Source organism: Leucopleurus acutus (assembly GCF_964270905.1).
Source record: "Leucopleurus acutus genome assembly, chromosome: 4".
Classification (NCBI taxonomy): domain Eukaryota; kingdom Metazoa; phylum Chordata; class Mammalia; order Artiodactyla; family Delphinidae; genus Leucopleurus; species Leucopleurus acutus.
In genome coordinates this window covers 133384098-133411324 of record NC_139146.1, presented here as the reverse complement: position 1 = coordinate 133411324, position 27227 = coordinate 133384098, and the positions used below count along the sequence as shown (strand labels likewise).

The 27227-nt window shown below is 38.1% G+C and overlaps 1 protein-coding gene across 3 annotated transcripts in view; it reads left to right on the top strand.

Moving 5' to 3' along the window:
- HHIP (hedgehog interacting protein) overlaps positions 1 to 27227 on the top strand; it is a 93434-nt gene that overhangs the window by 42509 nt on the left and 23698 nt on the right. For all 3 annotated transcript variants that reach the window (XM_082837833.1, XM_082837832.1, XM_082837831.1), the window contains exons 5-10: positions 15452 to 15603; positions 15984 to 16157; positions 16776 to 16919; positions 20595 to 20716; positions 22995 to 23118; positions 24073 to 24203. In XM_082837833.1, the coding sequence (XP_082693959.1) occupies positions 15452 to 15603; positions 15984 to 16157; positions 16776 to 16919; positions 20595 to 20716; positions 22995 to 23118; positions 24073 to 24203 (847 nt within the window). The remainder of the gene's footprint in view (positions 1 to 15451; positions 15604 to 15983; positions 16158 to 16775; positions 16920 to 20594; positions 20717 to 22994; positions 23119 to 24072; positions 24204 to 27227) is intronic.

The window sequence follows — 27227 nt, the reverse complement described above, 5'->3', positions numbered from 1 at the left end:
AAGAACGAGCAGAACAAGGCAGTTTGTGGATATTGCTGACATTTGTGTCCATAATTCGGCTGATGAACTGCTGCTTCTGGAAATTTGCTTTTTTAACCATATGATGATCCTTAAAGTATCTATGCAGTTTTTGCTAATGTGTTTGTGTTTATATTTTCTTTTTTTATATTCACACGTTATGTATAAATACAAACATTAAGTATCTTTATTTATGTAATTAAATAAGTATGTAGATTTAGATTTCCTATATAAAGATGGCCTTTTAAAGTTGGTTCCTTAATTTGATTTCACATAATTACAAATATACAGTAAAACAAGCAGCTTTACTGCAGATGCCACACATGAGAAAACCAAAGGCCATCAACAATGCCCTTTCCAAGGTCCTCACCCTGAAAGTCACTTTGTCACACAAGCCATCAAATGAGAAACAAATCAAATATTTTACCCAACCGTAGTTTTCCACTTGAAACCATCAAGACAGAAAAGATATTTTCCCTATCAAGATGAAAAAAACTATGAGTGCTTAGGAAGAATAATCGAATTATCATTTCTTTTACAGCTGATCTTATAGTGTACATTTTGGTTTGAGGTTATAGCTCTGTTAGAATAATTGATGAATGAATAAATGGTTATTCATCCCTGGATATAATCCTAAACTCTCAATCCTTCCTTACATTTAAGGATAGCACTCTGTTGCCTACTGTCATGTACATGAGCTACAAGCCCATCGCTCCATCCCTCACGATGAGGAAGAAAAGAGCTAATTAGTGAGCAGCTAATATGGACCAGTTGAGTGTTAGTAACTTAGAATTTTTATTGTATTTTTCATTAAAAAAGGAAACCTGATGAAGTAGAAGTTATAATTCATTTACAATAGAAAAAAAAAACACAAAAATAAACCTGAAGTTCAAGTGTGTTAAATTGCTTCCCCAAAGTCAAACAGCTTGTAAGTCACAAAGCAGGGATTCAAACCCAGCTCTCATATTAAAGACTCACCTTTATTTCACTCTATTCATCCGTGACCTCAGATCCCTAAAACTCTTCACGATCAGAGAGCAGGAATGGAAGAGTGTGTGTACTTTTGTACTCTTTCCTTACATTTCTCTTTTCCCAAAGAATTATACCCAATATTAATGAAGTGTCTCTCTGGGAGATGCTATTCTTTCTTTCCTTGGAATTTTCTTCCCTTTCATTGTCTGGCTCCTGAAGTCTCAACTTGAATACATGTCTTCAGAGAGGCCTTCCCTGACCCCCCCAGCCTAAATTGGATTCCCCCTGATATGCATTCCAATAACACCCTATTCTTTTCTTTTTAGTCCTCTCCAACATTTAATTATGCATTTGTTTGTAGGCTTACTTGTCTGAAGACTCTTCCCCCAACTAGCATACAATAGCTGGCCGTGGCATATAGTAACATTGGATGACTTTTGATGAACATCATCTTGTGTCAGGGCCCACTCTACACTCTTTCAATTAACTACCGCCCCCCAACAACTTTTGAGATAGCAAATGTCCCTGTTTTGAAGGTGAGTCAACTGAGTAACTTTCTCACGTAAAAAGCTAACAAGTGGAAGAGCCAAGTTGCAAACATAGGCTGTCTAAACCCCTGGGCCCATCCTCGACACCAACGAATAGGAATTTGATGCCTAATGACCTGGGAGCAACTGGCTCACCATATTTGCCCCCCGATGATTGAGTGGAGTGCTGGAATCTGAGAGCAAAGCTGTGCAGTGAGTGAGGATAAATGGTGACCACGCTATGGATGATGGTGGAAGGGGGGCGCTGGCGGTTGGGAAAGTGGAACCTTTATAAACAAACACGTCATTTGCCCCATGTTTGAGAACCAGGAACTAGTCTCTGCATGGTGATTCTGTGAATGAAAACGGGGCAATTAGTGTGTCATCAGTTTTGTCCACATTGCTACAAATGTTGAATTATAAACATATTGGAAAACTCTGCTCTTTTTCCTGTTTGGCTTTTCCCTCAGTTCACTAAGAACACTAATTCAGGCAATTTGAATAACAGAAGTTTCCTCAAATTTTGCCTTTTGGTCCAAAATTATATTATCCCTAAATATGTAAAGCAACTTTTCCATTATATTAAGAATTATAGGGAACAGAGCTTCTTTTGCACTGAAAACTGTCCTACTGGTGAAACTTCCTTGGAAAAGGTGAACAGCTACACACTGTCCTCCTTAAAATAAATCTTCATGTATTTGAAGCAAGTTATGTGCACTCAGATTTTTTTCTTTTGTGAACTTAAGAAATACCAGCCCTCCCTTTAGTCTTTCTTCATAAATCCTATTCTGATTTTATAATTACTTTCATATCTTTAATCTGGACTTCAGATTTTTCAGATATCTGCAATATACAGTTCCCACACTTAATGCCATATAGTATCATACTTTCCTGATTATGGAACAGCAAAAATTTATGTTTTAAATTGTTACCTAATTTAATATTCAAGATGCATTTTTCCAGAAATATATATTAATTACTTTTATTCAGAATTACTATAAATATGTAATATATCAAATTTCAAAAAGAGTTGCTTAATTTGGATATCTGAGGCGTAGCAAATGTTTGTTTACTAAATGTTGGTTTGTAACTAATGATATTTTGGAGTAAGAATGATTTTTTAATGTAAAAATGAAAGTTTGGAGTGATCGTCTTTTAATGTTGCTCTGTTGCTAGAATTTGATCATTTTGTAAAATAGTGATTAATGAAAATATCAGATTCAAAGAATTTCATTTTATTATTTTGGTAAATTGCAAGTTTAATTGACATCTAAATCATGTAAATGCAAACTCTACTCAGAAAGTAATTTCAAAAGTACCATAATTTTTATATGACCTTGAAGTTGAAGCAATCTATTGCATAACTTTTCAAGAGAAGTCACATAGAGGAAACCTCATATTTTCTTAAATTTATTAGTGCTCCTTGGTGGTCTAAACTCTTGGGGGTTTTTTCAAGGTTTCTTTTCAAAGCAATAATCTTACTTAATTGTTTAATGTTTGTTCTCATATAAGTCAATTTGAGTTCTTTCGAGTAACAATAGGAAATACATAATGGCAAAGAGCAGTGAAACATGACTAGGAAACTCAAGTATCCTAGTGTTGTATTTCTATATAATGATGTGAAGATAATGCTTTTAGCTGCATGACCATCATATTAGCCACACGTCATAAAAAACAAACTTTATAAAAGCAAGGGGTCAAATTAATTTAAAACAATTTTGTACCCTTACCTAGAGTGAGGCATTTATCCTTAATATTGTGATTTTTTTTTTTTTCTTTCATTGAAAGGACCCTGAATCTTCCATTTTCTGACAGGAGACAAAAGATTTTTCAGACTACGAAGGTATAAATCAGATGAAAATATTAAGGAAACATGCTTTATAGTCTTGGGTTTAATATTTAAAATAAAATGGTCAGACTTTATGCCACAAAGATTTTAGCTTTAAAGATGGTAAATGAAATCATATGAATCCATTTTATTTCTTTAGCTTTTCAGTATGAAAATTTAATATTTCTAATAATTTCATTAAAATTTTTACTCTTTTTCTGATAAAAGTTAATAATCCTTACTTCAGTTAGACCTTTATTAATAAACTATGAAAGGGCTTCCCTGGTGGCGCAGTGGTTGAGAGTCCGCCTGCCGATGCAGGGGACACGGGTTCGTGCCCTGGTCCGGGAGGATCCCACATGCCGTGGAGTGGCTGGGCCCGTGAGCCATGGCCGCTGAGCCTGCGCATCCGGAGCCTGTGCTCCACAACGGGAGAGGCCACAACCGTGAGAGGCCCACATACCGCAAAAAAAAAATAAAAATAAAAAAATTTTAAAAATAAACTATGAAAAATTATTTTTCTTTATGACAGACCAAGTCATTCTAAGAAAGATATTTCCAAGCTGTGAGACGATAGAATGACACTTCTTCTTACCCATTAATAAGTAAGTTACAGCTTTGGGGTTTGAAGGAGTTAAGGTATTTTCTAAATCATTTTCCTTGTTCCAGAGGAATTAGTTGCTTTTCTAGCAAGGCTTGCCCAATATTTGTCAACTTAATAATTTTTTAAAAATATTTACTCTTTAAGAATAATGTTAAGAAGGAAATCCTTGAGGGAGTGAGATAAGTAAAAATTGAAACTCCCCAAACATAAACAAATACTTCCTTTATTTGAAGCATAATCAAATCTTTGGGGATATGTATATTTTTAATATTTTTATATGTTTTTTTTTAATGGATGTACATACTCTCACATACTGTTTGAATAATTTTAGATTCTTAGGTCATAACTGGATATTCAAACTTGTCTAAATTTAGTGTCTTTAATCTGTAATATTGCTCTGAGGTAATTTTCCCAGCTGTTTGCCAATATCAAGAATGCATATTTTTCTATCATAAATCTTGAAAGTGCATTTTTACATAGAGTTTGTTTTTAGAGGGGAGAAAATATTGTGACTTGCCATCTGTATTATTAGAGAACAAATATTGGGGTTAATTTGTTTCTCCCATTCCTTTTGCTTGTTTACTAATTAATTTCAGAATATACAAACACTATATATATTTTTAACTGAAAAAAAAAAAAAAGTAGGATTCCTACAGTAGCCAAGTGTGTATGTTTCAATGCTAGGAAAAATATTCAGATTACCCCGAGTCTTGCAAATCATTCATTAATAAGCCACTGGTAACACATACCATCTAAATCTTCTAAAGAGATATAGACAGATCTTTATCAAAACTATGTGGTAAGCCTGGTGCTAAATATAAGTATAACTGTGCCTTTCCATGCCTGCAATTTTCTGAAGTCCAAAAGTTCTTCACATGGTAGCTGGCAAGATAATACCCCTCTACATAATTTAAATGCATTCCTCATCTGATTCAAATGTAGGGCTACACATTCTCTACTTCAAAATCACATTCCCTTCCAATATCTGATTGTTTTATGGATCAATTGAGTTTGAGGATGGCTCTTACCTCTCTGTCCATTGTAAATAGCTGTATCTTCCATTCAAATTGCACATTGGAATTTACAAAATGATTTTGCATTTATTGTCTTCTTTGATTATCTGAGCAACTTTATGAGAGGGAGGAGAGATTTTTACCAAGGAGTTTTCCTTTGCCTTTCTTGCCCCTGAAACAACCAAGTAAACGCCTTGAAAGGATTGTTGAGCGTTCTACTCTATTTTTTGGTGGTATGCTAGTTTTTACGTACAGTTTCATCTAAAATCCAGTAAAAAAAAAAGTACCTCGTCCCCTCATCTTAAATTAATGATTTATTTAATATTTTGAACCCCGTTTCAATTCACAAAAAGATTTGAGTGCTTCGCATTGAAAGGAATAGGTTTGATAAAATTGTAAAGCAGGAGATAAAAGATAAGAGCACAATACTAATGGGGAAAAAAATAAAAGAGGCTTGAAGGAGAATAGAAGTGTCCTACAGTGGTGGTCCAGGGTTTACCAGAGCTAATTGTGCTCACCTCTTCACACACCACAGTCAGACATCAAGTTGCCAGTTTGAAATTGGCCATGGCAAGAGTATTTACACCATGGAAATGTACATAAGTCAGGATTTTTTTCCCAGATAGTTGACTTATCAGCACATTGCCTTAAGCCGAAATTAACCTTTGTGTTAACATAACTGATATATGTTTCATTTTATTCTCCTGCACAGCTTTGTAAACTTAAGTAAGACTGTTTCAGTACTGCCTCGGTCTGTGAACAATGGGTGCTGATGAGGGAATACTATCTATTTTGTATTTGTTCATGTTTTCATTTAGGAAATATTTGGTGAAGTGGTAGAACATAACAGTTTACATTATTTCTTCTCCAATCAGATAATCTCTGCTTTGCCTCTTCTAGTTGCACATTTGGAGCAAGTTACTCAAATCCTCATGCCTCTGTGTCCCTATCCAGAAAATAAAGATAATAATAAAATAGTATTAAACTCTAGAATTGTTATAAAGTTTAAACAAGATAATGCTTGCAAATTACTTAGCGTGGTTTCTGGCACATAGTAAGAGCTCGATACATGTTACCTTTTATGACAAGGCTTCCACTGTAAGACACTTTGTCTTACTTTGTAAGACACTAGAAATACCAAGAAGAAGTCACTGCCTTTAAGAATCTTACAGTCTAGTGGAGAATTGGTCTAGCTCCTAATTTACCTATCTGACATTTTGCTGTGACTAATAATGTAGCTGCCCAATATTTTACTCATTTATAATTCAGTCTTAAAATGTGTGTTTTTAAAATATTTATTTATTTATTTGAAGTGTAGTTGATTTACATATAGTGTTAGCTTAAGGTATACAGCAAAGTGATTCAGTTATATACATATGATTTTTATATCTATCTATATAATATTTTTCAGAATATTTTCCATTTTAGTTTATTACAAGATATTTGAATACCCTGTTTTATACAGGAAATGTGTACTTTTAAAAATCTAAGGTCCAGCAAGTATTAAACCTGTAGGTTGCAATAGAAGAGTTTAAGGTAGCTACAGTCTTCTTTAATTATCATTTTTATTCATTTTTAATTCCATGAATATTCTTGTAGTTTCTGTCAAACTTTTGCTCATTTGTTTTCAGGTACCTAAACATACAGCATAAGAGCTTTGCTTTCTTTACGTGTTGCCAACGTCTCTATACATTTCCTTCTTCAGAAAAGTGTTTAGTGCTAGGATTTTGTTTTTGTTTTTGCTTTGAATTTTATTTATTGTTTTATACAGTAGGTTCTTATTAGTTATCCATTTTATGCATATTAGTGTATCTATGTCAATCCCAATCTCCCAATTCATCCCACCACCCCCACCCCCCAACCCCGCTTTCCCCCCTTGGTGTCCATACGTTTGTTCTCTACATCTGTGTCTCTATTTCTGCCTTGCAAACTGGTTTAGGATTTTGTTTTCAAGAAGAGTTTATTATACTTTTTGTAGCTTTAGTATTTTGTAATCATTTCAAATGGATGTTCCACACATTTAGTTTTATTGAAGCATTGTTTTCTTTTAGAGAAGATGTTTTGGAGAACTGAACTTTGGAACATGACAGATATTATTAACACTTGACATATATTGAGCCAAATAGTCCTTCGTGCTCAAGCCATTCCCTGATACCATATTGGATTCATTGGACAGCATATATTAAAGGTTCTACAGCAGCTAATTGCTGCCTGGAACAATGTAAAAGGGACAGGTCAGTCCACTCTCTAATGTGCCATCCTGTATCAAACATCACAGTTCAAATGGTAAAAAGCCTAGGGAAAAATAGAAACACGAAAGTTGATTCAATTTGACAAATATAAAGTTTGTATAAAATAAATCATGTACACCCATACATAAATTATTGTGACCATAACAGTTTTTACATATGTAACTGAATGTGTATATACTTTTTTCCCCATAGGCATGAGATGTCAAAAGAATATTAGTACCTGGAATAAGAAGCAGCTGGGAAGCTGTAAATTCTAGAAAATAACCGCTTCTAGTATCTTCCCTCTGTGTAGGTCATAACTTAAACCCTATGTGACTGATTTATTTTGTTTATGCTTGAAAAGAGTGGGGAAGAGGATTGTTGAAGAGGGTACTGTGACTTTGAGGTAGCTGGTCTCCATCTAGGATGTCTTTTATCCTCTCATTTGTACTTTTCTGGTCTGTTTTTGCATTTGCTACCTTCAGAAAATAAATTGTACAATCCTAAATGTAGATTTGACATGGACCAATTGCTGCATACCAGAAGTTATACACCCCATAAAACACTTCCTAAAAGCTCTGAATTGCTGGGTATCTCCTAGCAGCTCTCCAAATTCATTTGAAGCAGGACAGACCTCTTTGTCAGGTGGGTATGGTCGAGGTAAGCATGGGTCCTGCCAGTATTTGAAAATTATAAATACTTTCCTAAAGAACTAGAATTGTATTGGATAAATACAATTAAGCAGAGAACAGGCCTTAAAGAGACAAGACAGGGCTTCCCTGGTGGCGCAGTGGTTGAATGTCCGCCTGCCGACGCAGGGGACACGGGTTCGTGCTCTGGTCCGGGAAGATCCCACATACCGCAGAGCAGCTGGGCCCGTGAGCCATGGCCGCTGAGCCTGCGCGTCCGGAGCCTGTGCTCCGCAACGGGAGAGGCCACAACAGTGAGAGGCCCGCGTACCGCAAAAAAAAAAAAAAAAGAGAAAAGACAATGCCGTGAAGAGCGTTCAGTTATCAGGAAACCAAAAGAGTAATTAGAATAAGTTACAGACTTATTTAAAAGAAAAGCCAAATGTGGAAAAATAGAGGAAATGTTAAAGGAAAGGGGAGAATTAGTACTATGAGTGATAGGTCCTCAGTGTTTTGTGGCTGGTTTCATGCTCAGAGAATAGTGAAGGTAAGAAAAGCCAAAAGAGTGAGTAATAAAATGGCACAAGATATTTTATAAAAACGTTCATTTCCAAAGTAAAATTTGTATGGCCGGAAGACTACCAAATTATTCCAAGTCTAACTTCAACTTCTTCGACAGAGTTGGCCGTGACCTCCTTCTCCCTAGAAAGGAGGATGGGCTAAAGAACCTCTTGGCTTTTTTTCTGGAGTGTTTTCTGACACCACATGACAGAGGTGTTCTGTGTTGTTTTGTTTTTTTCACATCAACCAATTCTCCAGTACCAACTGGGTGTCCAACAACTCAGTTCAGTTCTGACACTATCTGGAGTTAGCCCAGACTCCACAGATTATGGACTCAGTCCTACAAGACTGTCTCCCTTACAGGTACCAGCTACAAACGGGGTGCCCACGCTACCCACATTTGTGCTTCCCACAAGCTCCCCGTCAGCCTCCATAACTCATAGAAAGACTCACAGAACTCAGCAAACTGCTTTACTTACTATTACAGGTTTGTTATAAAAGCTATAACTCTGGAGCAGTTGGATGGAAGAGGTGCACAGGGCAAGGTAGGCGAGTTAGGGGGACATGGAGCTTCTATGCCCTCTCTGGGCACTTCCAGCACTCCCACGCCCTCCAGCACCTCAATGTGTTGACCAACCTGGGAGCTCTCCGGACTCCATTGTTTAAGGTTTTATGGAGGCTTCGTAGGCAGCTATGATTGATGAAATCATGGCCATTCATTGATGATTGAATTCAACCTCCCGTCCGTCTCCCCTCCCTGGAGGTTGGTGGGTAGGACTGAAAGCTCCAATCCTTCAATCACATTTTTTGGTTCCTCTGGCTACCAGCCCCCATTCTGAAGCCATCTGGGGGCCCACCAAGAGTCCCTTCATTAGCATAAATTCAGGTAAGGTTGACAGGGCTCATTATGAAGTACAAAAGACACTCCTTTCACTCAGGAAATTCCAATGGTTTTAGGAGCTCTGTGCCAAGATCCAGGGCCAAAGACCAAGTACATTTTTTGGTATAGCACAGACCACATCATGCAGTCCCTCCCATAAACTAAGTCAGGGGCCTCAGGGGATTGACTCCTTTCTGAGACCAAATTAGACTTTTGGAGCTATTGAAAAGCAATGCTTCTCATCTTTTCCAGGAGTTGTTGGAGAAATGAATACCCTACAGTGTGCTTCAAAACTTATGAACAAAGCAAAATAACACAGTTTTAGTGAGTTTAAAATCCTCCATTGCATGGAAATGGTTTGCCCACATTGAATTTTACCTTCTTTGCATCCTGTGATTAACACAGGAGTTTGCTCTTGACTGAATTCATCTATGCCCACATGTTAACAGATGGTCTCTGCCTTCTCCTCCTCCATTCTGAAAAGTGCTTTCACTTCACGCTGAAGGGTGTCGGTTGTTCTTGCAATACTCACAGCTGAGGGAGAGTGCTTGCTGTGAAAGCGCTCTCCTTAGGTGTCTCTCTGTGAACGTATAGGTGAATTTCACCAGCCTCCTGTTTCAGGGTGCTCACAGCAGGGCACGGCCAAGATGGCTCAAGTCATCAATGCTTTGGATCCTTTTAAAAAAATAGATTAAAATAGCCATGTGGTAGGCAGGAAATGCCCCTCCCCCAAAGATGTCCTCATCCTAACCTCCAGAACCTGTGCATATGTTACTTTACATGGCAAAGGGGAATTGAGGTGGCACTGGAATTAAGATTATACTGAATTATCTGGGTGGGTTCAGTGTCATCACAAATCCTTAAAAGTGGAAGGGGGAGCAGAGGTCAAAGGGATGAGATATGAGAAGGATTCATCCTGCTGTTATTGGCTTTGAAGATGGAGGGAGGAGGACATCAACCAAGGAATGCCTGATGGCTTCTAGAAGCTGGAAGGGACAGGAAATGGATTCTCCCCTAGAGCCTCCAGAAAGAAACACAGCCCTGCAGACACATTTATTTTAGCCCAGTAAGACCCATGTTTGATTCTAACTTACAAATTTTAAAATAATATATCTGGATCGTTTCGAGCCACTAAGTTCATGGTGATTTTTTATAGCAGGAAGAGAAAACCAATACAGCTGCTATTGTATCTGAGCTAATAATTCTCAGATAAACCTATTTGTCATTTCTAAACAGCAAAAGGTTCCAGTCTAAGAAGTACAGGTTTGCACGAGGAGGGGCCCACATTGGTCTCCAAGTTCCCTTGTTCCTTTCCTGAGACTGTGCCCGCGAAACATAGACGTGCAAATGACAATTAATAAATGACAATTAATAATTTATCTGTTATAAAACCAAGATGTTTTTTCTTTTTCTTACCAAGTTTTAGAGTGGAGAAACCTCAGTGATACTGTGTCAGAAGTTACCCAGAGTAGGTATTTACTCTCCTTAATACTTGTGTTTGGGCCATACATATTTCTAATAGTGTAGCACTGTTTAAATACCCTCACCCCCAATCAGCATCATAAAGAAGTTATGGGAGGAATGAAACAACTGAAACTTACTTTGTTATCTGCTTCCATGGGTAAGTTCCCGGAGGGCAGGAATTGGTTCTCACTGATTGTCTTATCCCTGGTGTCAAGTACAATGCCTAACACGTAGTAGGTATGCAATAATATTTGTCGGATGAATGTTAAATACACAATTGTTTTGACAAGGGGGTAACAAGGAATATCTTGAATTTAGCAGTGCATTATTTACTTTAATCTATGTTTTCTTGCTTTCTCTATACCATAAGGCTGTTGTATAGATCACTGAACTTGAAGCCAGTCACTTGCCAAGGGGTCACTAAGCAAACTATGGAAAAATGAGAAATGCTGCTCCCAGCTCAGTGCTGCCCAGTCCTGTTTCCTAAAATACACAAGTCGATTGCCAAATATGAAATATGAAGGCACAGGAATGAAAAAACATGTATATTAAGGCAAATTTTAAAGAAGTTGGAAGTCAGAAAAAAATTAACCACATTGAAAGTATGAACACACTGGAGTGTTTCTTTAAAATATCATAATGAAAGGCCATGCCCCACAATTTCTCTTAAAAAAGAAAAACATACTTCTTGTTAGAATCACCTTATGATTCTCTGTGTTTTTCAATAGATGCTTCATTTTCTTCAAAGAGGAATATTCATAGTCAATTGGTTAGAACTTCCATGTGTTCACCAGGGAAGAGTTTATTTCAAAACTATAGGACTAGATCTGATCTTGTACTTACGTGAAAGTCATCAATACTCTTTGTTTGGGGTTTTTGTCTCTTTTCTGCTGATCCTGTGAGATTGTTCCTGAGAGCTGAATGAGAATTAGAATGGCAGTTAACTACTTATTAAAAGTCTCTAAGGAGGGTTTTATGATTTACTCTGAAACATGGGTTAATCTCAAGGTTCCAAAGTGTATAGGGACATTCTTTTCAAATCATTCAGCTACCTGATTTTGAGGAGTCATTGGTGCTTGGTGAGGGGCAGTCCAGAAGTTCATGTATTGAGAGGACTGAGCACAGGGAGGACAGGGGCTCATGGTAGCCTACGATGATGCTTGGTTGAGGCTTCAGTCAGTGAGCTTGAAAAAAAAAAGAAAAAAAGCATTACGCAAACAGAGGAAACCCTAAAGTATTGCTTGTAAATTACTTGTTGCCCGTTTAGTTCAGGCAGCGATATACGCTCCCAGAAGCACGATGTGCACACAAAGCTATCGGTATTAGTAACGAAGTACAAACTATAATGTGAATATTTGGTCGCATTGCTGCTTCTCACATGACTAAGGACAACATTTTGGACATTGGGTTAATAGTTTTCAAAAGTATGATGTCAGAAGTCAGTGTCTTTCTGAAAGGTGTGGCTCCCCACCCCGCAGATCTTCCATTTGCCATTCTACAAATGTGTCTGTCTCCCTTTTAAGACAGCTTGGCTGATCTAATTAAATTCACTAGAGGTTCATTCTCTCCAAATGCTCAGCAGAAACAATTGAGTAATTTGACATTTCTGGAAGGAGGGCATGGTTTCAAATCCATAAAGCTACACATAACGAGGGGAAAGGATGGGAAGGAATAAGAAGACAGTCTAACATTGACACAAGGGCTTTTTGCTGAGCCTGGGAGAGCTGGGCTGCTGGTCCAATCCTGACTGCAGGGGCAGCACTCAGGCTGTCAGGCGGCAATGTGCCGGTGAAGACTATGGTTGAAGCAACCACAGAGGGTCTGGAAGCCTCAAATGTCTAGTGGTGGTTCTGGCATTATGGCCTCTGACCCTGGTCCAAAGTTAAACCTTCTTTGGAAAAAAAAAAAAAAAAAAAAGCATTACCCAAACAGAGGAAACCCTAAAGTATTGCTTGTAAATTACTTGTTGCCTGTTTGTTTCAGGCAGTGATGTATACTCCCAGAAGCGTGATGTGTACACAAAGCTATTGGTATTAGTAACAAAGTACAAAGTATAATGTGAATGTTTGGACACATTGCTGCTTCTCACATGACTAAGGACAACATTTTGGACATACTTCTCCATCTTTATGATTTGTCAGTAACATACTTTAAATGGACAGCATAACTCTGCAGGCTAATTGAAGCTAAACCTCCTGACAGCAGTCATATATCCTTCCTTCCCAATCTCTGAGCATTTAAGAGTTGTGCTATACGACATAATTTTAAAAGCTAGTTTCGAGAGACACTCTAGGATATTTACATAGAATGTTAAATTTTTTCATCAACATAGTTATGAAAGTGAGTATTTCTCTGAAATAACTTGAGTCATTAGTCATGTTTCTAAACCACCCAGAACACTACTTCGCACCTGGAAGTTGACTTTAAAAAAATGAAATCACATGTAATGATTACACAAATATAAATCCTATAACCTGAAAAATTCAGGACATTTTAAAATGACTTTTTTGATTTACATTCTTGTCATTCAGATGTCTCATTCTGTTTCCATATTTGGCCCTTTAATAAAAGTCAGCGATGCCCCTCTAAATTCATTCGTGTGATAGGTGAATCTTTAACGTAAACGACTGTCTTCTGTCACTTGTGGATTTATTTCAATCTCTTTTCCCATCTGTCTCTCTACAATGCATGAATTCTATGTTCCTAATTCCCCAAAAGCAACCAGCACGGTTTTAAACTATGTTGCTAGCCAGCTCAAGTTGTCTTTCAGATGATTTGATTAAAAACTACAAAAGAACTACTTTCAACAAAAGCTTCTTATAGTGGAACGCAAACATTTGTGAAGTGGGTTTGCAGTACTTACCCTGCATTCACAGCTTTAGAGGGAAATATATGCGGAGAGGAATTAATCACAAACTAAATCCCACCCCTAGGCCTCCTTATACATCTATCAAGGAGGTTTACATGTGCAGTGGCTTTTCTACAATCGAATCTTAGTTACACATCCCTGTTTTCAATATCTCATAAGAAAGGCAAGAGATGTTTATTTACTGAAGATATAAGAAGAAAAACAGCAATGTTGAGTCAATATTAAAATCATCATAACAAGATAACCCAAAAAAACCAGGCTTATTCATAAATCCTAGTCATAGAGACTTACCCTTCTGCGAGCTTGTTCTTAAAATTAATCATATTGTGATATGCAAATGAAGAGGCTGCCCTTTTTTGACATTTGCATAATAATTTGGTAGGTCTGGGATATTTGCATCCACTTTATTATTTACACACTCTTAAAGTTTGGATGTTTTCCGCTTTGGATGGCATAGCTCTGAAAGCAGTTTTTCTCTAATCTGGGAAATAAAACAAACGGTGCTTATTAAAAGTGAACTTTTATGCCTAAAGCTTTAAATTCACAAATCCTTGTAGCACACAAACTACAAACAGTTCTGGGCTTTGTTAGTAACACATGCTATCCTGGGGGACAGAGGCAGGAGAGCGCTTCCGTGATTGAGCACAGCCTTGTGAAGAAATGGCGGTATTAGAGACTTCTTTTCCTCTAACACTTCTAAGGAGTAACTTACAGCTTTTTGCCATAAGAATGTTGTGCTGTTGAATGAAACAGCGTGTATAAGGTGATGTCCTAGCGGCAGTCGCAACATTCAGTTTCTGCCACGTTTTTCGCCGTTGTGCATAACTCAGCAGAGCACAGAGGAAGTGCTCCCTGGCTTACCAGAATTTGAACTTGAAGTCTCTGATCTAGATAATTTTAGATACTTTGATTTCATTATAGAAATTCCTAGACTACTTGTGGGATAAAACAAATGCTAAGACCATATTGAGTTTCATCGAGCTGAATTAGCAGAAAATAAAGATAAAATGCCTTTCTATTTAAGCACACGATGATGTTTTAATTGTTACAGCATTTGGCATGCCTAATGTATACAATTCTTGACATTCATACAATAACAAAAGAAGGTTGTTTGGGATTTTTCTTTTATTTCCTAGTGTCTCCTTTCCTCTCTAGGATTTCTCCCACCCCCATCCCAGCCCTGGCTTTTAGCTCTCCTTTCATTTCTCCATTTTTCTATAAGGAAAAAAAACTCTAGGCAGCAAAGGGATATATGTAAAAATACCTCATTTCGATGTAGAGAGGCCAAGGCTGCTTATTACCTAGCTATGATGAACAGACCACCACGGTTGTGACAACTGATGTAGATGCCTCCAGGGTAAAACAAAGGTTTACATATTACACAAGCAATTTAACTGTTTTCTAAACAGATTGCCAAGACAGTGGGAGTTGGCAGCCCACACTGTGTTTTAGGTTTTGGAGACTTGGATTAGAAGTCACTGCTGATTACGAACCTTTTTATTTGTCTTCTGTGAACTACAAGCAACCTAGTAACCCAGCAAAGAATTCTTCACAGCACTTAAACTTGTCTTCCTAGCTTCCCCAGATTACATACACAAATCACTTGACAAAAGTGGTGTAAGGGTCTTGCATATAGATAACCACACAAGACAATTGTCTTGTTCTAACCCTTAAAGAGTTCCGCAAAGTGAAATGTTTTATAATCCTTTTTGTGCAGTAGGCAAGGAAGAAAAGAAAAGAGTTTGGGCAAAGATTATCCAGGAGAAAGAAAGAGACTCTTTTGGGGGTTCCAGTTGAAACACAATAAAGAACATAATTAACTTCACAATTCTTTGTGTTTTTCATTTGACTGCAGGGAGGAGATGAAAGAGGACTGCTAAGCCTTGCATTCCATCCCAATTACAAGAAAAATGGAAAGCTCTATGTGTCTTATACCACCAACCAAGAACGGTGGGCTATGGGGCCTCATGACCATATTCTCAGAGTTGTGGAATACACAGTATCCAGGTACCACTAAAAGACATTTCATCTTATTTTCTCATTATCTCTTTATAATTTTTTGTCTAGAAGTTACAAATAATTAACCGTCAGGTGGCAATAATTAAACCCCAATCTCCATCTGGCTTAAAATCCTGTGTGTGTCTTTAAGGAAAATTGCAAAAAATGGTAGCTTTGCACTTCTCCACAATTCTCTTTCAACTTAAAGGCTACACGTTGGAAACCTGGAGACTAACACAATTTTTCAGTAATTTTTATCGGCTACATTTTTCAGTATGTTTGCTTATTTACGTGCCACGTGTTTGCTTCCCTCTTTGTGCCCTATTTACTTTCCGTGGGTTCACCTTACATCTTTCACAATCATGGTTTGTTTCCTCCCCACCACCTAGAAAAAATCCCCACCAAGTTGATCTGAGAACGGCCAGAGTATTTCTTGAGGTCGCAGAACTCCACAGAAAGCATCTGGGAGGACAGCTGCTCTTCGGTCCTGACAGCTTTCTGTACATCATCCTCGGTGACGGGATGATCACTCTGGATGACATGGAAGAAATGGATGGGTTAAGGTAAAAAAATCCAACAAAACAACAGATGCCCCTTGATGGTAAAATGTTTTAAGTGAGTTCTATCACTTATGTCTTTGAATGATATCACCTCAGTTAAATATTCAACTTTTATTATCAGCATCTACCTTTATAACATGAAGAGGAATTCAAATACATATGCTGTCATAGTATTTTTGAAAGTCGCTCTACTGAGATGTCCTGAAACGAGTTCCTGCTGTGGGATTTGTGCAGTAGCTGCCCTGCACATCCCTGCTGCCTTCGACACTCTACCTAATGGACCAGCATTGTCCAGCGGAGCTCCCTGGGGGACGTTAAATATGTGGTTTGGCAAAAAAAAAAAAAAAAAAACATTTTAGAGGACGGATACCAAAAGCAGCGCACCACCAAGGCTGCAGCCTTCAGCCACCGTCGAGCTGTGTCTCGGTGCTGCCACGTGTCTGAAGCCAAACTGCCCCTGGTTTCATTTCCCACGATATGGAATTTGGAACTTTAATAATTTTGTCTCAAATGGGGGGGCGGGGGGTGGTTTTTTAGCCATAGGGCAACTTCCCTGAATTGAGTGTAGGCGCAATACGTAACAAAAACGGAAAGCACTTACGTTGTCCTTCGATTCCCCAGCGACTTCACAGGTTCCGTGCTCCGTCTGGACGTGGATACTGCCATGTGCCACGTGCCTTATTCCATACCCAGGAGCAACCCGCACTTCAACAGCACCAACCAGCCCCCAGAAGTGTTTGCCCACGGCCTCCACGATCCAGGCAGGTGAGAACACAAGCCCGTCCTCTCTCCTGCCTTACAGCAGGGCCGGGATTCGCAAAGTGGGGAAAGAAGGAGGGTTTCCGGGCGCGGAGCAGCTAAGAGTGGTATCCAAGGTTATGCCTCTAAAATTACACTGGTTCATTATCTTACCCAGTATTTTGCCCTCTTTCTTCTATTAATATGTGAAGCAGACGGAGAAGGCAGATTAGACAAGGCAGAGGACAAGTTCACAGAGAAATATCTCCTTAACATTTTGGAGAGTTATTATTGGATAAACACTGGTGGACAGGTGTCATGATGAAGACTTTAATCTGAACAGTTCAGACAGATAATAAACTTGGTCTCCTTAAACCGCTCTAAATGTTAATTTCCTTATAAATACCTTAAATGAGGATGGTAATAGCCACCTTGCAAGGATGCTGTAATGATTAAATACAGATCTATAAGTGAAGAATCAAATAGAGTATCTGACACACGTGATGGATTTTAAATAAATTATGGTTCTTATTATCATAGCTTCACTTACGATGACACAGTGTCATTTGGAAGGAATTGAGCTAAATGTTAACATTTTTTTACTTGCAAGAAATTACAAATACTGAAGGAATTCAGACTGACTGTTTACTACAATGAACCATAAAGAAAGGACCGCTAAGAAGAATGTAGAATGAGACATTTGGGGTATACTTGAAAAATGCTAGGAAGTGTAATATAGCAATTCTATGATGAAAGCTTTATCTAATCTGTGGTCTGTTACTCATACTAAGGGGTATCTGGCCACATTTATTCGTTTACTAGTTATTATTGCTATTTAATATTTATTGAGTGTTCACTACATGCAAGGTGAGTATTTCTCGAACTTTTTCTTTTTATAATCCCTCCTGCCCTTCATCTCCCTTCCATCAAAGTCCAAGTCTACAGTTCATTTCCTTTTTGGCATCTCAGCAGATCTTAAAATCTGGGCGACAGGGACTACTTAAGGTGGGTTCAGGAAGTGGATGAAACTGTCACATTCCATTCCTAGAGCTCAGAACCCGGCAGATACCACCACAAAGCAGCACTTTGAAGTTGAGCAGCCTGAGTCACCACAATCCCACTGGAGCCTTCATGCCACCTTCCCGGGGGGTCCCGACCCTCAGTGTGAAAACACAGGGCGAGGTGCCTTACAGACCTTACGTGTGGCAGGACGCCTGTGCTGTGGAGTCTCACCTCTTCCCGTGATAGAGGGCTGAACAGGCTGCCTCCCTCCAAGAGTATTTCAAGCAAAGGAGGATTTAATAAAGCAGAAAGGGAACTAAAATCATTATTGGCTAAAAGTAAAGCTGGCTCTTATTAAGCACCTTGGTGCAGAGTAGCAAACCACATGTCATGTGCCCATCATCTGATCAATAACTGTCAGCCGCCACTCTGAGGTAGCTGGCATCAGGCGCCTCCCCCTGCCTTTTTTTAAAGACTTTAATCTTTAGATCAGTTTTCAGTTCACAGCAAAATGGAGCAGAAAGCACAGAGATTTCCCTGCCTCCTCACATACATAACCTCCCCCACCCAAGTGGTACATTTGTTACAATTGATGACCCTACACTGACACATCATTACCACCCAAAGACCATAGTTTACGTAGGGTTCCCTCCCAGGGTTGTACATCCTATAGGTTTGGACACAGGTATAATGACATGGATCCACCCTTATAGTATCATACTGAGAAGTTTCACTGTCTGCACTCTTTTTTATATGAGACTAAAGCTTAAAAAGGCCAAGTGGTTCTTGGTGGATTTGATATTCAGTCAGAGCTAGACCTCATGGTCTCCAGCAACTCCACCTTTGGGAGACCTGGCCAAAGGTCTCTTGGCTCTTTCTTTGTTAGAAACACAAAGCTTTTTTGGTCAGAGTTTCTCCATTTTCAAAAGAAAAGCAGTACAGGAAAAATTTCTCACCCTGCATGGACTTGGTTCCACCTTAAGTCACAGCAGGCCTGTGTCAGGATCCCTGCCAGACGTTGTATTCTGCGAATCATTGAATTAATGAGGACAAGAGAGTGACTGCGGCCACAGAACCACCAACCCACCTTTGGCAGGTCAGGCTAATATGAATAGGATCATTTGGAGTCAACGGGTTTTGTTTCACTGTTGTTGTTGCTTAAATAATTGCTGCATGTGACTCTTAGGTCTCTTAAGCCCCAGAATCTACTCTCAGATTTTCTTTTTAATTTTGTAATTTATTTAATAGCCCCAATGAATTTGTTTTTGTCATTAGTGTATTTTATTGGCCTAAAACAGTGATTCTCAATGGGATGACTTTGCCCCCAGAGGACATTTGGCAATATCTAGAAGCATTTTTGGGTTTCACAAATTGGAAGGAGGAGATCACGCTACTGACATCGAGTGTATGGAGATCAGAGATGCCGCTAAATATCCTAAATATCCAAGACTGTTTTCTAAATTTGTGAGAACTTCAAAAATGTTATTCAACTTCATTCTTCCCCCAACCCAAACTCCCCATACCTAGTCACTCATTGACTTCAACATTCAACAAATATTGAGCCCCTCTTATATTCCTAGGTTTGAACTAAGGAGTAGAAATACAGTGATAAAGAGGTCGGAAGTGGTTCCTGTCCCCATGGACTTTACAGTCAGTGGCTTAAGTCACAGAAATATTCTGGCCCCAGATTGGGGGGTGAATACAAAGTCAGAGTCCACGTGAAAGACTCAACGGTTGTGGGGATCAGCTTTATCTTATTCCTTGAACTGGAGTGCATGCTTTCCTTCATTAGAGCAGCCCACAATTTAGAACATAGTGATTCTATGTAAGAAACACAAAACTAATACTATAACTATTAAAGGTTATCTGTGACTTATGATGGGTTTAAGTCCCGATGAAGCCATCATCAGTTGAAAATACCGTTAAGTCGAAAATGCACTTAATGGTCCTCACCTACCGAACATCATAGCTTAGTCTAGCCCACCTTAAACGTGCTCAGAACGCTCATACCGGCCTACAGTTGGGCACAATCTTCTAACACAGAGCCTATCTGATGTTGAATATCTCATGTCATTTATTGAGTACTGTACTGAAAGTGGAAAGCAGAATGGTTGCAGGGGTGCGGAATCGGTGTCAGTGTATCGTTGTTTCCCCTCGTGATGGAGTGGCTGACCGGGAGCTGCAGCTGCCGCTGCCCAGCATCACGAGAGAGTATTGTACCACATGTCATTAGCCCGGGAAAAGATGAAAATTCACAATTGGAAGTATGGTTTCTACTGCATGTGTACTACTTTCACAGCATTATAAAGCTGAATCATTAAGTTGGGGACCAAGTGTTCTTGGTGCCACACGTGTTGCAGATGTGAATTGATGGTGCTGCCATTCTTACCCTTATACTTTACCAGTGTATTATACATGTGCTATTCCTTAACAACAGACTAACACGTGTTCTGAGTCAGTGTGCACATTCATAATGGAGGTAGATACCAAGAGAAATTAAGAAATACACTCCAGAGATCATTAAACTTCAGCAGAGTAAGCAAACAGGATGTTTCCTTCGGTGGTTTTTAAAGGTTTCAAACTAAATCGCCCGTAGGATCCTTGCCAGCCCACAAAGGATTCCTATGTCAGGAATCTCTGGTCTGAGCTTAGAAGATACCCCGGTTGGAATTCATGGGTATCACCCCCATTTTGTTGCAGATGTGCTGTGGATCGACACCCCACTGACATAAACATCAATTTAACAATACTTTGCTCAGACTCCAATGGAAAGAACAGATCATCCGCCAGAATCCTACAGATAATTAAGGGAAAAGATTATGGTAAGTAGAGCATAATTTGTTGATTTGGCTTTCGTTTGGGCTTTGTTTTATTTTAATATATTAATTGAAGAGAAAAGGATTTCTGCAAAATGAGCATTTGGGAAAGCATCAAAATACTGGCCTAACCATGGTGAGGGCATCAATTGCTCACTTTTTAAAGGTCCAGTGACTCTTACAAGCTCTAGGGGTTCCATGTGGGTAATTACCTTTCCCATGGATTGAATAGTGCTCTGTAGGTCCAAAAAATTTAATGGACCTTCAAAAGTTAGCAGTTTATATTTTGCTCATCTGAGAATCGAGATGAATACCTTCTATTTATTTAATATATAAGGGAGAACTTGTCTTAACATCTTATATACAGAGAGAAAAAAACAAGTGTTGAAGGTAAGAAATTTCTCAATACCCAACGTACTAGTCTCAGCAATTAGGAAAATTATAAGTGTTTCAAATAAGAATGTATTTTTTAAAGGTGTTTATTTTAGAGGAAACAAAGTAATAGACTTATAAAAACATGGCTTATTTACCCAAGTCATGAAGATGGAATGTTTAGATCTTATTTTTAATAACATGATTACTAGAGTATTTAGAGATACATATTAAAATATAAGGTTAATATTTTTCAGTGTTTTTGTATATGCTCCTTTTAGAGGAAACAATATATCAAGTATGATTATGATTCAGGGAATCTAGTAGATGGAGATTATTAAATTGTTGGCTTCTTCTATTTATTCATTCAATACGGATATTTACTTAGTACCAGGAATGAAGCAGCTGTGTTGGTTCATGTGGTATTCAGTTATTTTACTTTATTTTTTTTCAGGTATTCATGTGTGTGTGTGTGCATCTTATAACAGCCAAACCAAAGAATGATGTGGTTAGAAAAAAAATCTAATGAGTCACTAGCTTGTGGGAATTTTGGTTATATTTGTAGATTAAATTCTGCAATCACATTAATTGGGATTCAGCTGAAACTGGTTATAATATTGATGGCCTTACATTTATGTATTAAACACACAGACACAGAATCCTTTAACAATGTGTATATATATATATATATATACACACACACATATATGCACATACATGTATAATCTTATTTGTTAATTATACCTCGATAAATCAGGGGAAAAAAAAAGCAAATAGCCACATCCACAACGCTTGCTACCTGCCAGCTCCCGCAGTAAGCACTTTGCAAACTTCACTCATTTCATTTACAGAGAAACCCTATGTGGTAGGCACTCTTATTGGCCACATGGTACAAATGAGGGAACTGAGACACAGAAAGGTTGACTGTCATACCACGTAAAGTGACAGGATCTGGATTTGAACCTGACTCCAGAGTTCATGACCTTAGTCTTTCAGTTATGCCGCCTCTCAGTATCCTGGTTATTTAAAACATATCTGTTCTACTTTTTATAATATCGTATTCACCATAATCACATGGGGTGGGGGAAGGACTTTAGAATGACTGTCTTTCCACAGAAGCTTTTGCCTAAAATACTTCCTGTTGATAGTGACTTATTTAAGTACGTAATAAGTAATTTTCAGATTAATTTGCAGCTGACTTTGTATCTTTTCCATTGCAAGTGGCATCCCTGTATTCAAGTACATAACGACATGCCTGGAAAGACTGAGATACATGTCTATCCACATGTAATTCTGAAGGAATGACTGAAATAGACTTTGCTAACCACATAACTCTATAAACAGAACTCTTAAGACATTTTAAATGAAGATATTACTTGACTAAGTGACAGTGTTTTAAAATATGCAACAAATGTGGTTTTGAAGACCTTTTATGTACCATACCTTTATTTTCTATAAAGCTTGAACTTTTAAACATTTTATAAAATTTGAGAGGCCTGGCTCAGTTTAGTAGGCATATGCAAAAGCATTTCTACAAAAAATTCAATATTAAAAAAATTAAGTATTTTTTTAAGTATTTTAGTTCCAAAGTCCATGATTTTGCAAAATACCGGATTCTAATGTCATTGAAAATTTTATACATCTTGGCAGTTATAATAACAACAAGCATTTGCAGAGCATTTTTATTTCATTCCGCTATGCGTGGAAGCCCTTTACATTATATTTAATTACATTATATTTAAGAAAAAGGGGTAATTATTTTCACCAAATATCTACAACAAGGACCCATCTTACGCATCATGGAACACATTTCAGAGCTAAATTACTGTAATAATTGTGGTATGGCCTACATTGCTTTTCCTTTATGAAAATACGTTTCATTTGATCTAATGTTATGTTTATTTATTTCCAGAAAGTGAGCCATCACTTTTAGAATTCAAGCCATTCAGTAATGGTCCTTTGGTTGGTGGATTTGTTTACCGAGGCTGCCAGTCGGAAAGACTCTATGGGAGCTACGTGTTTGGAGATCGTAATGGGTAGGTTTCCTGATACCACAGTTTGATAGATCAAATGACATATCCATTGATTATTGGGCAAACCATCATAAAATATTCAAATGATTGCCTCCCTTTGGAAGTCAGGTGTGGGACACACATAAATATTATTATTTACTTTTAGTTCCACCATGTTTGATGGGATAATTCAAGAACTTCCAAAAAGATGCTTTTTAAACAGACTTGATCAAATTCATAAAATAATTTTTAAGAGCAGAGAGGTCTTCAGATAGACATTTCATATTATTTAGAGTCTTCCCTTCATCCTTAACATAAATTTACCATGATCACGAGTAAATTGAAAACTGTGGTTTTACGTGAGTTGTATAAATATTTTAAAAATTATCTGGAAGGCTAAGAATTTTTGCTTTTGCCAAACTTTTGGGACTTTTGGCAACAGACCTTAATTTGTCTCTATTCATAGGAATGCTACAAAATTAAATTTTAGCCTAAAGTTTAGAGGTCACGTTGTTGATAATTACAAGAAACTCTGTGATGAAACCCAAAATAAGAATCTTGTTCCCCAAGTCACTGACATTCAGGCCATATGGCAGAGCTGATATGCTTGGTCGCTGAAAGGAACTAAAAAAGAGTACTGACCCCATGATCTTCCCCCATCCCTCTCTCTGATTAATAGCACAGCATGGAGTCTAGTCCTGGAGAGGAAGTATCATTCTCTGGATGAAGGGGAGGGCTTTTCTCAGACTCAGGTACTTTTAGTACCCCGCCTCCAAACAAAATATTATCTTAAGTACTTTCTCTTCACATGGGAATTTCGGCGTATTCACACACATTATGGGCTATATTATTTTTCCCTTTAGAAGCCAGGTCTGTGGCACAACAATTATTTATTATGAGTTGTATTTTAAACATTTTATTGTGTTTTTCAGGCAAAAGCATATTTTCATCATAGGTTTCTGGTATGTTTTGTTGTAGGAATTTCTTAACCCTCCAGCAAAGTCCTGTGACCAAGCAATGGCAAGAAAAACCACTCTGTCTTGGCAACGGCGGTTCCTGTAGAGGTTACTTTTCAGGTCACATTTTGGGATTTGGAGAAGACGAATTAGGTACTGTACAAACTATTTCTGTTAAGTTCCATTCTCAATCTTTGCCCAAGAGGCTCTGTTCTGCTCTGAAAAATAAGTATAACAATCTCATCCTCCATTTGTTGGAAATGTAACCTACAGCAAAGAGGACCAATTCAGTATTCTCTTCCAATAAACTTTCTCTGGGGGTCTTTAAACCTTATTCCCACCCACGCCACCAGAAATATGAAAGTAATAAAGCAGAAAACTGGGAGTCGGGAACAAAAGAGAATTTTTGAGTCTTGAAGACAGAAAATTTTAAATGTCTACTGATATTTTTGATGCAGCTAAGTCATTTGTTTATATTCTTTATCTGAACCTTTGAAGTTATCCATGTCTCTTGGAATAAATTAAAATTTGTTGTAATCTGAATCTCAATTTTTTTTTTTTTTTTTTTTTTGCGGTACGAGGGCCTCTCACTGCTGTGGCCTCTCCCGTTGCGGAGCACAGGCTCCGGACGCGCAGGCTCAGCGGCCATGGCTCACGGGCCCAGCCGCTCCGCGGCATGTGGGATCTTCCCGGACCGGGGCACGAACCCGCGTCCCCTGCATCGGCAGGCGGACTCTCAACCACTGCGCCACCAGGGAAGCCCCTGAATCTCACTTTATCCCTTATTTTTTTGCCCATCGAGGCATGAAATTTGTGCAGGATAATCTGACTTTGTAGATCTGCTTTCCAACAGAATGGAAATTATCTTCTCATTGATAATCTCCAGGATAACATACAATTTATTTGTTGGTATGTTATCAAAATGTATGCAGCTTAACAAGCAAAAAGAAGTTGATATTGGAATGTTACCAATCAAAGGGTGAAATGCTACCAATTTTAAATTTCAGAGATAAATGTAGTTTTCATAATGATTCCCTTTAAAGAATAATATCCAAATAAACTATGGCTACCATGCTCCTTTAGCCTTGGAGATAAATTTCTAGGTGTTAAGAAAGACAAGTTGTGTTTCTATCTAAATCAGAATTATTAATAATTTTTAAATATTTTTTTATAAAAAAATATTTTTTTATAAATTTATTTATTTATTTATATTTTTGGCTGTGTTGGGTCTTTGTTACTGCATGCGGGCTTTCTCTAGTTGTGGCGAGCAGGGGCTACTCTTCGTTGCGGTGCGCGGGCTTCTCATTGCAGTGGCTTCTTTTGTTGCGGAGCATGGGCTCTAGGCTCGCAGGCTCAGTAGTTGTGGCTTGTGGGCTCTAGAGCGCAGGCTCAGTAGTTGTGGTGCACAGGTTTAGTAGCTCCGTGGCATGTGGGATCTTCCTGGACCAGGGCTCGAACTCATGTCCCCTGCACTGGCAGGCAGATTCTTAACCACTGCGCCACCAGGGAAGTCCCTAAATCAGAATTATTTACTCTAAACACGCAGATTTGGTTTTCCTACATCAAACAGAGAATTCATCAGAAATACATCCATGCCATTCACTTAGGTTACCAAGGGACTCAGACAAGTTTCCCGACACACAACACACAGATTTCAATGCCACAGGAATATAAGGATTCAAAGAAAAAAGTCCAATCTATCTTTCTCTTGTTCTAGCATTGAAAGCATCTTGCATTTAATTTTCCCTTGAAATTCTCCTACCCCATTCAAATGAACCAGAAAGATACCTTTTCTCGCTTAAATCTTCTGTAATTGTAATTTAAATGTCATTGGCAAACTCTGATTTTAAAATATAAATTAGGATCACATTGTTTGTGGCAGAGTTAGAGATGAGTATTTAGAATCATTTTGATGAATCATTTTGATTTCCCCAGACCTTACTGCCAGTGACTCACCATCATTCATCCTATTAGCATCACCCCCATTAAAATATCCAAATATCTGTCCACAATACAGTGTTGGGAGGAGAACCAAGAAATGAAGCACATACAGTTCTTACTGTCCAAAAGCAACAACATAGTGTATATTTCATAATTAAAAATAAATATACTTTCACTCTTTAATGCAAAACTCTTTGGTTTTTAATTAAGAGCCATATATGAAAGTGAGTTAGAGCTTTCTTTTTCTTTTCTTTTTTTTTTTTTTTTGCGGTACGCGGGCCTCTCACTGTTGTGGCCTCTCCTGTTGCGGAGCACAGGCTCCGGACGCGCAGGCTCAGCGGCCATGGCTCACGGGCCCAGCCGCTACGCGGCATGTGGGATCCTCCCAGACCAGGTCACGAACCCATGTCCCCTGCATCGGCAGGCGGACTCTCAACCACTGCGCCACCAGGGAAGCCCTGAGAGCTTTCATGTTTTGAAACAAAAAGTGTTGAGAGTCTTTTTTTCTATGTGTGTGTGTGTTTTTAACTATAAAATTAGGATGGGTTTGTTGTAAGGAGTAAATGCAGTAAACTACATAAAGTACTTGAAATAAATATGATTTTTTTTACTTACATTCCTTTGCCTTTTAACGTCATTTTAATTTTTTCTGTTGTGTCTGTGTTTTTAATGTAAATCCCATAACATCCTTTCCAGAAGTGAGAAAGTAGTAGGGTGTGCTTAATACACAATAATAAAGTAGAAAAGAGACATATAGACTAAATCAAGACCTATTTCATGAGTGAGAACCAAATATAAATTTTAAAGCCTTGTAAACATATAATCATAAATACAGCTTCTAATTCCCTATTCATGTGATCAGTTCTATACATTGAATTATATGGAAGGAGTGGTAATAAACGAGAGCGGTTCTCTCCTAAGAGGGTACTCCATCTGTTGTAGTTCATTTTCAGGAACACAGCCTGGTGTCAGGAATCAGAGACATGGAGCTGGGATTGAGCAGAAGGGTCTCTCTCTCTCTCTCCCCCCAGCTATTTATTTAAATGTATTTTGTTTAAAAAGCTAAAAATTAAAAAGGAGTACCCAATGCCATCTGGCCTCAAATTATCAATTAACAGTAACAACTTGGTAACCAAACCTTTGAATCTTGGGTGGAATAAATAAAGATAAAACTTGCCATTCTACACTCATTCTACAACTATTTATTGAGCACCTATTCTGTGCAAAGCTCTGTTC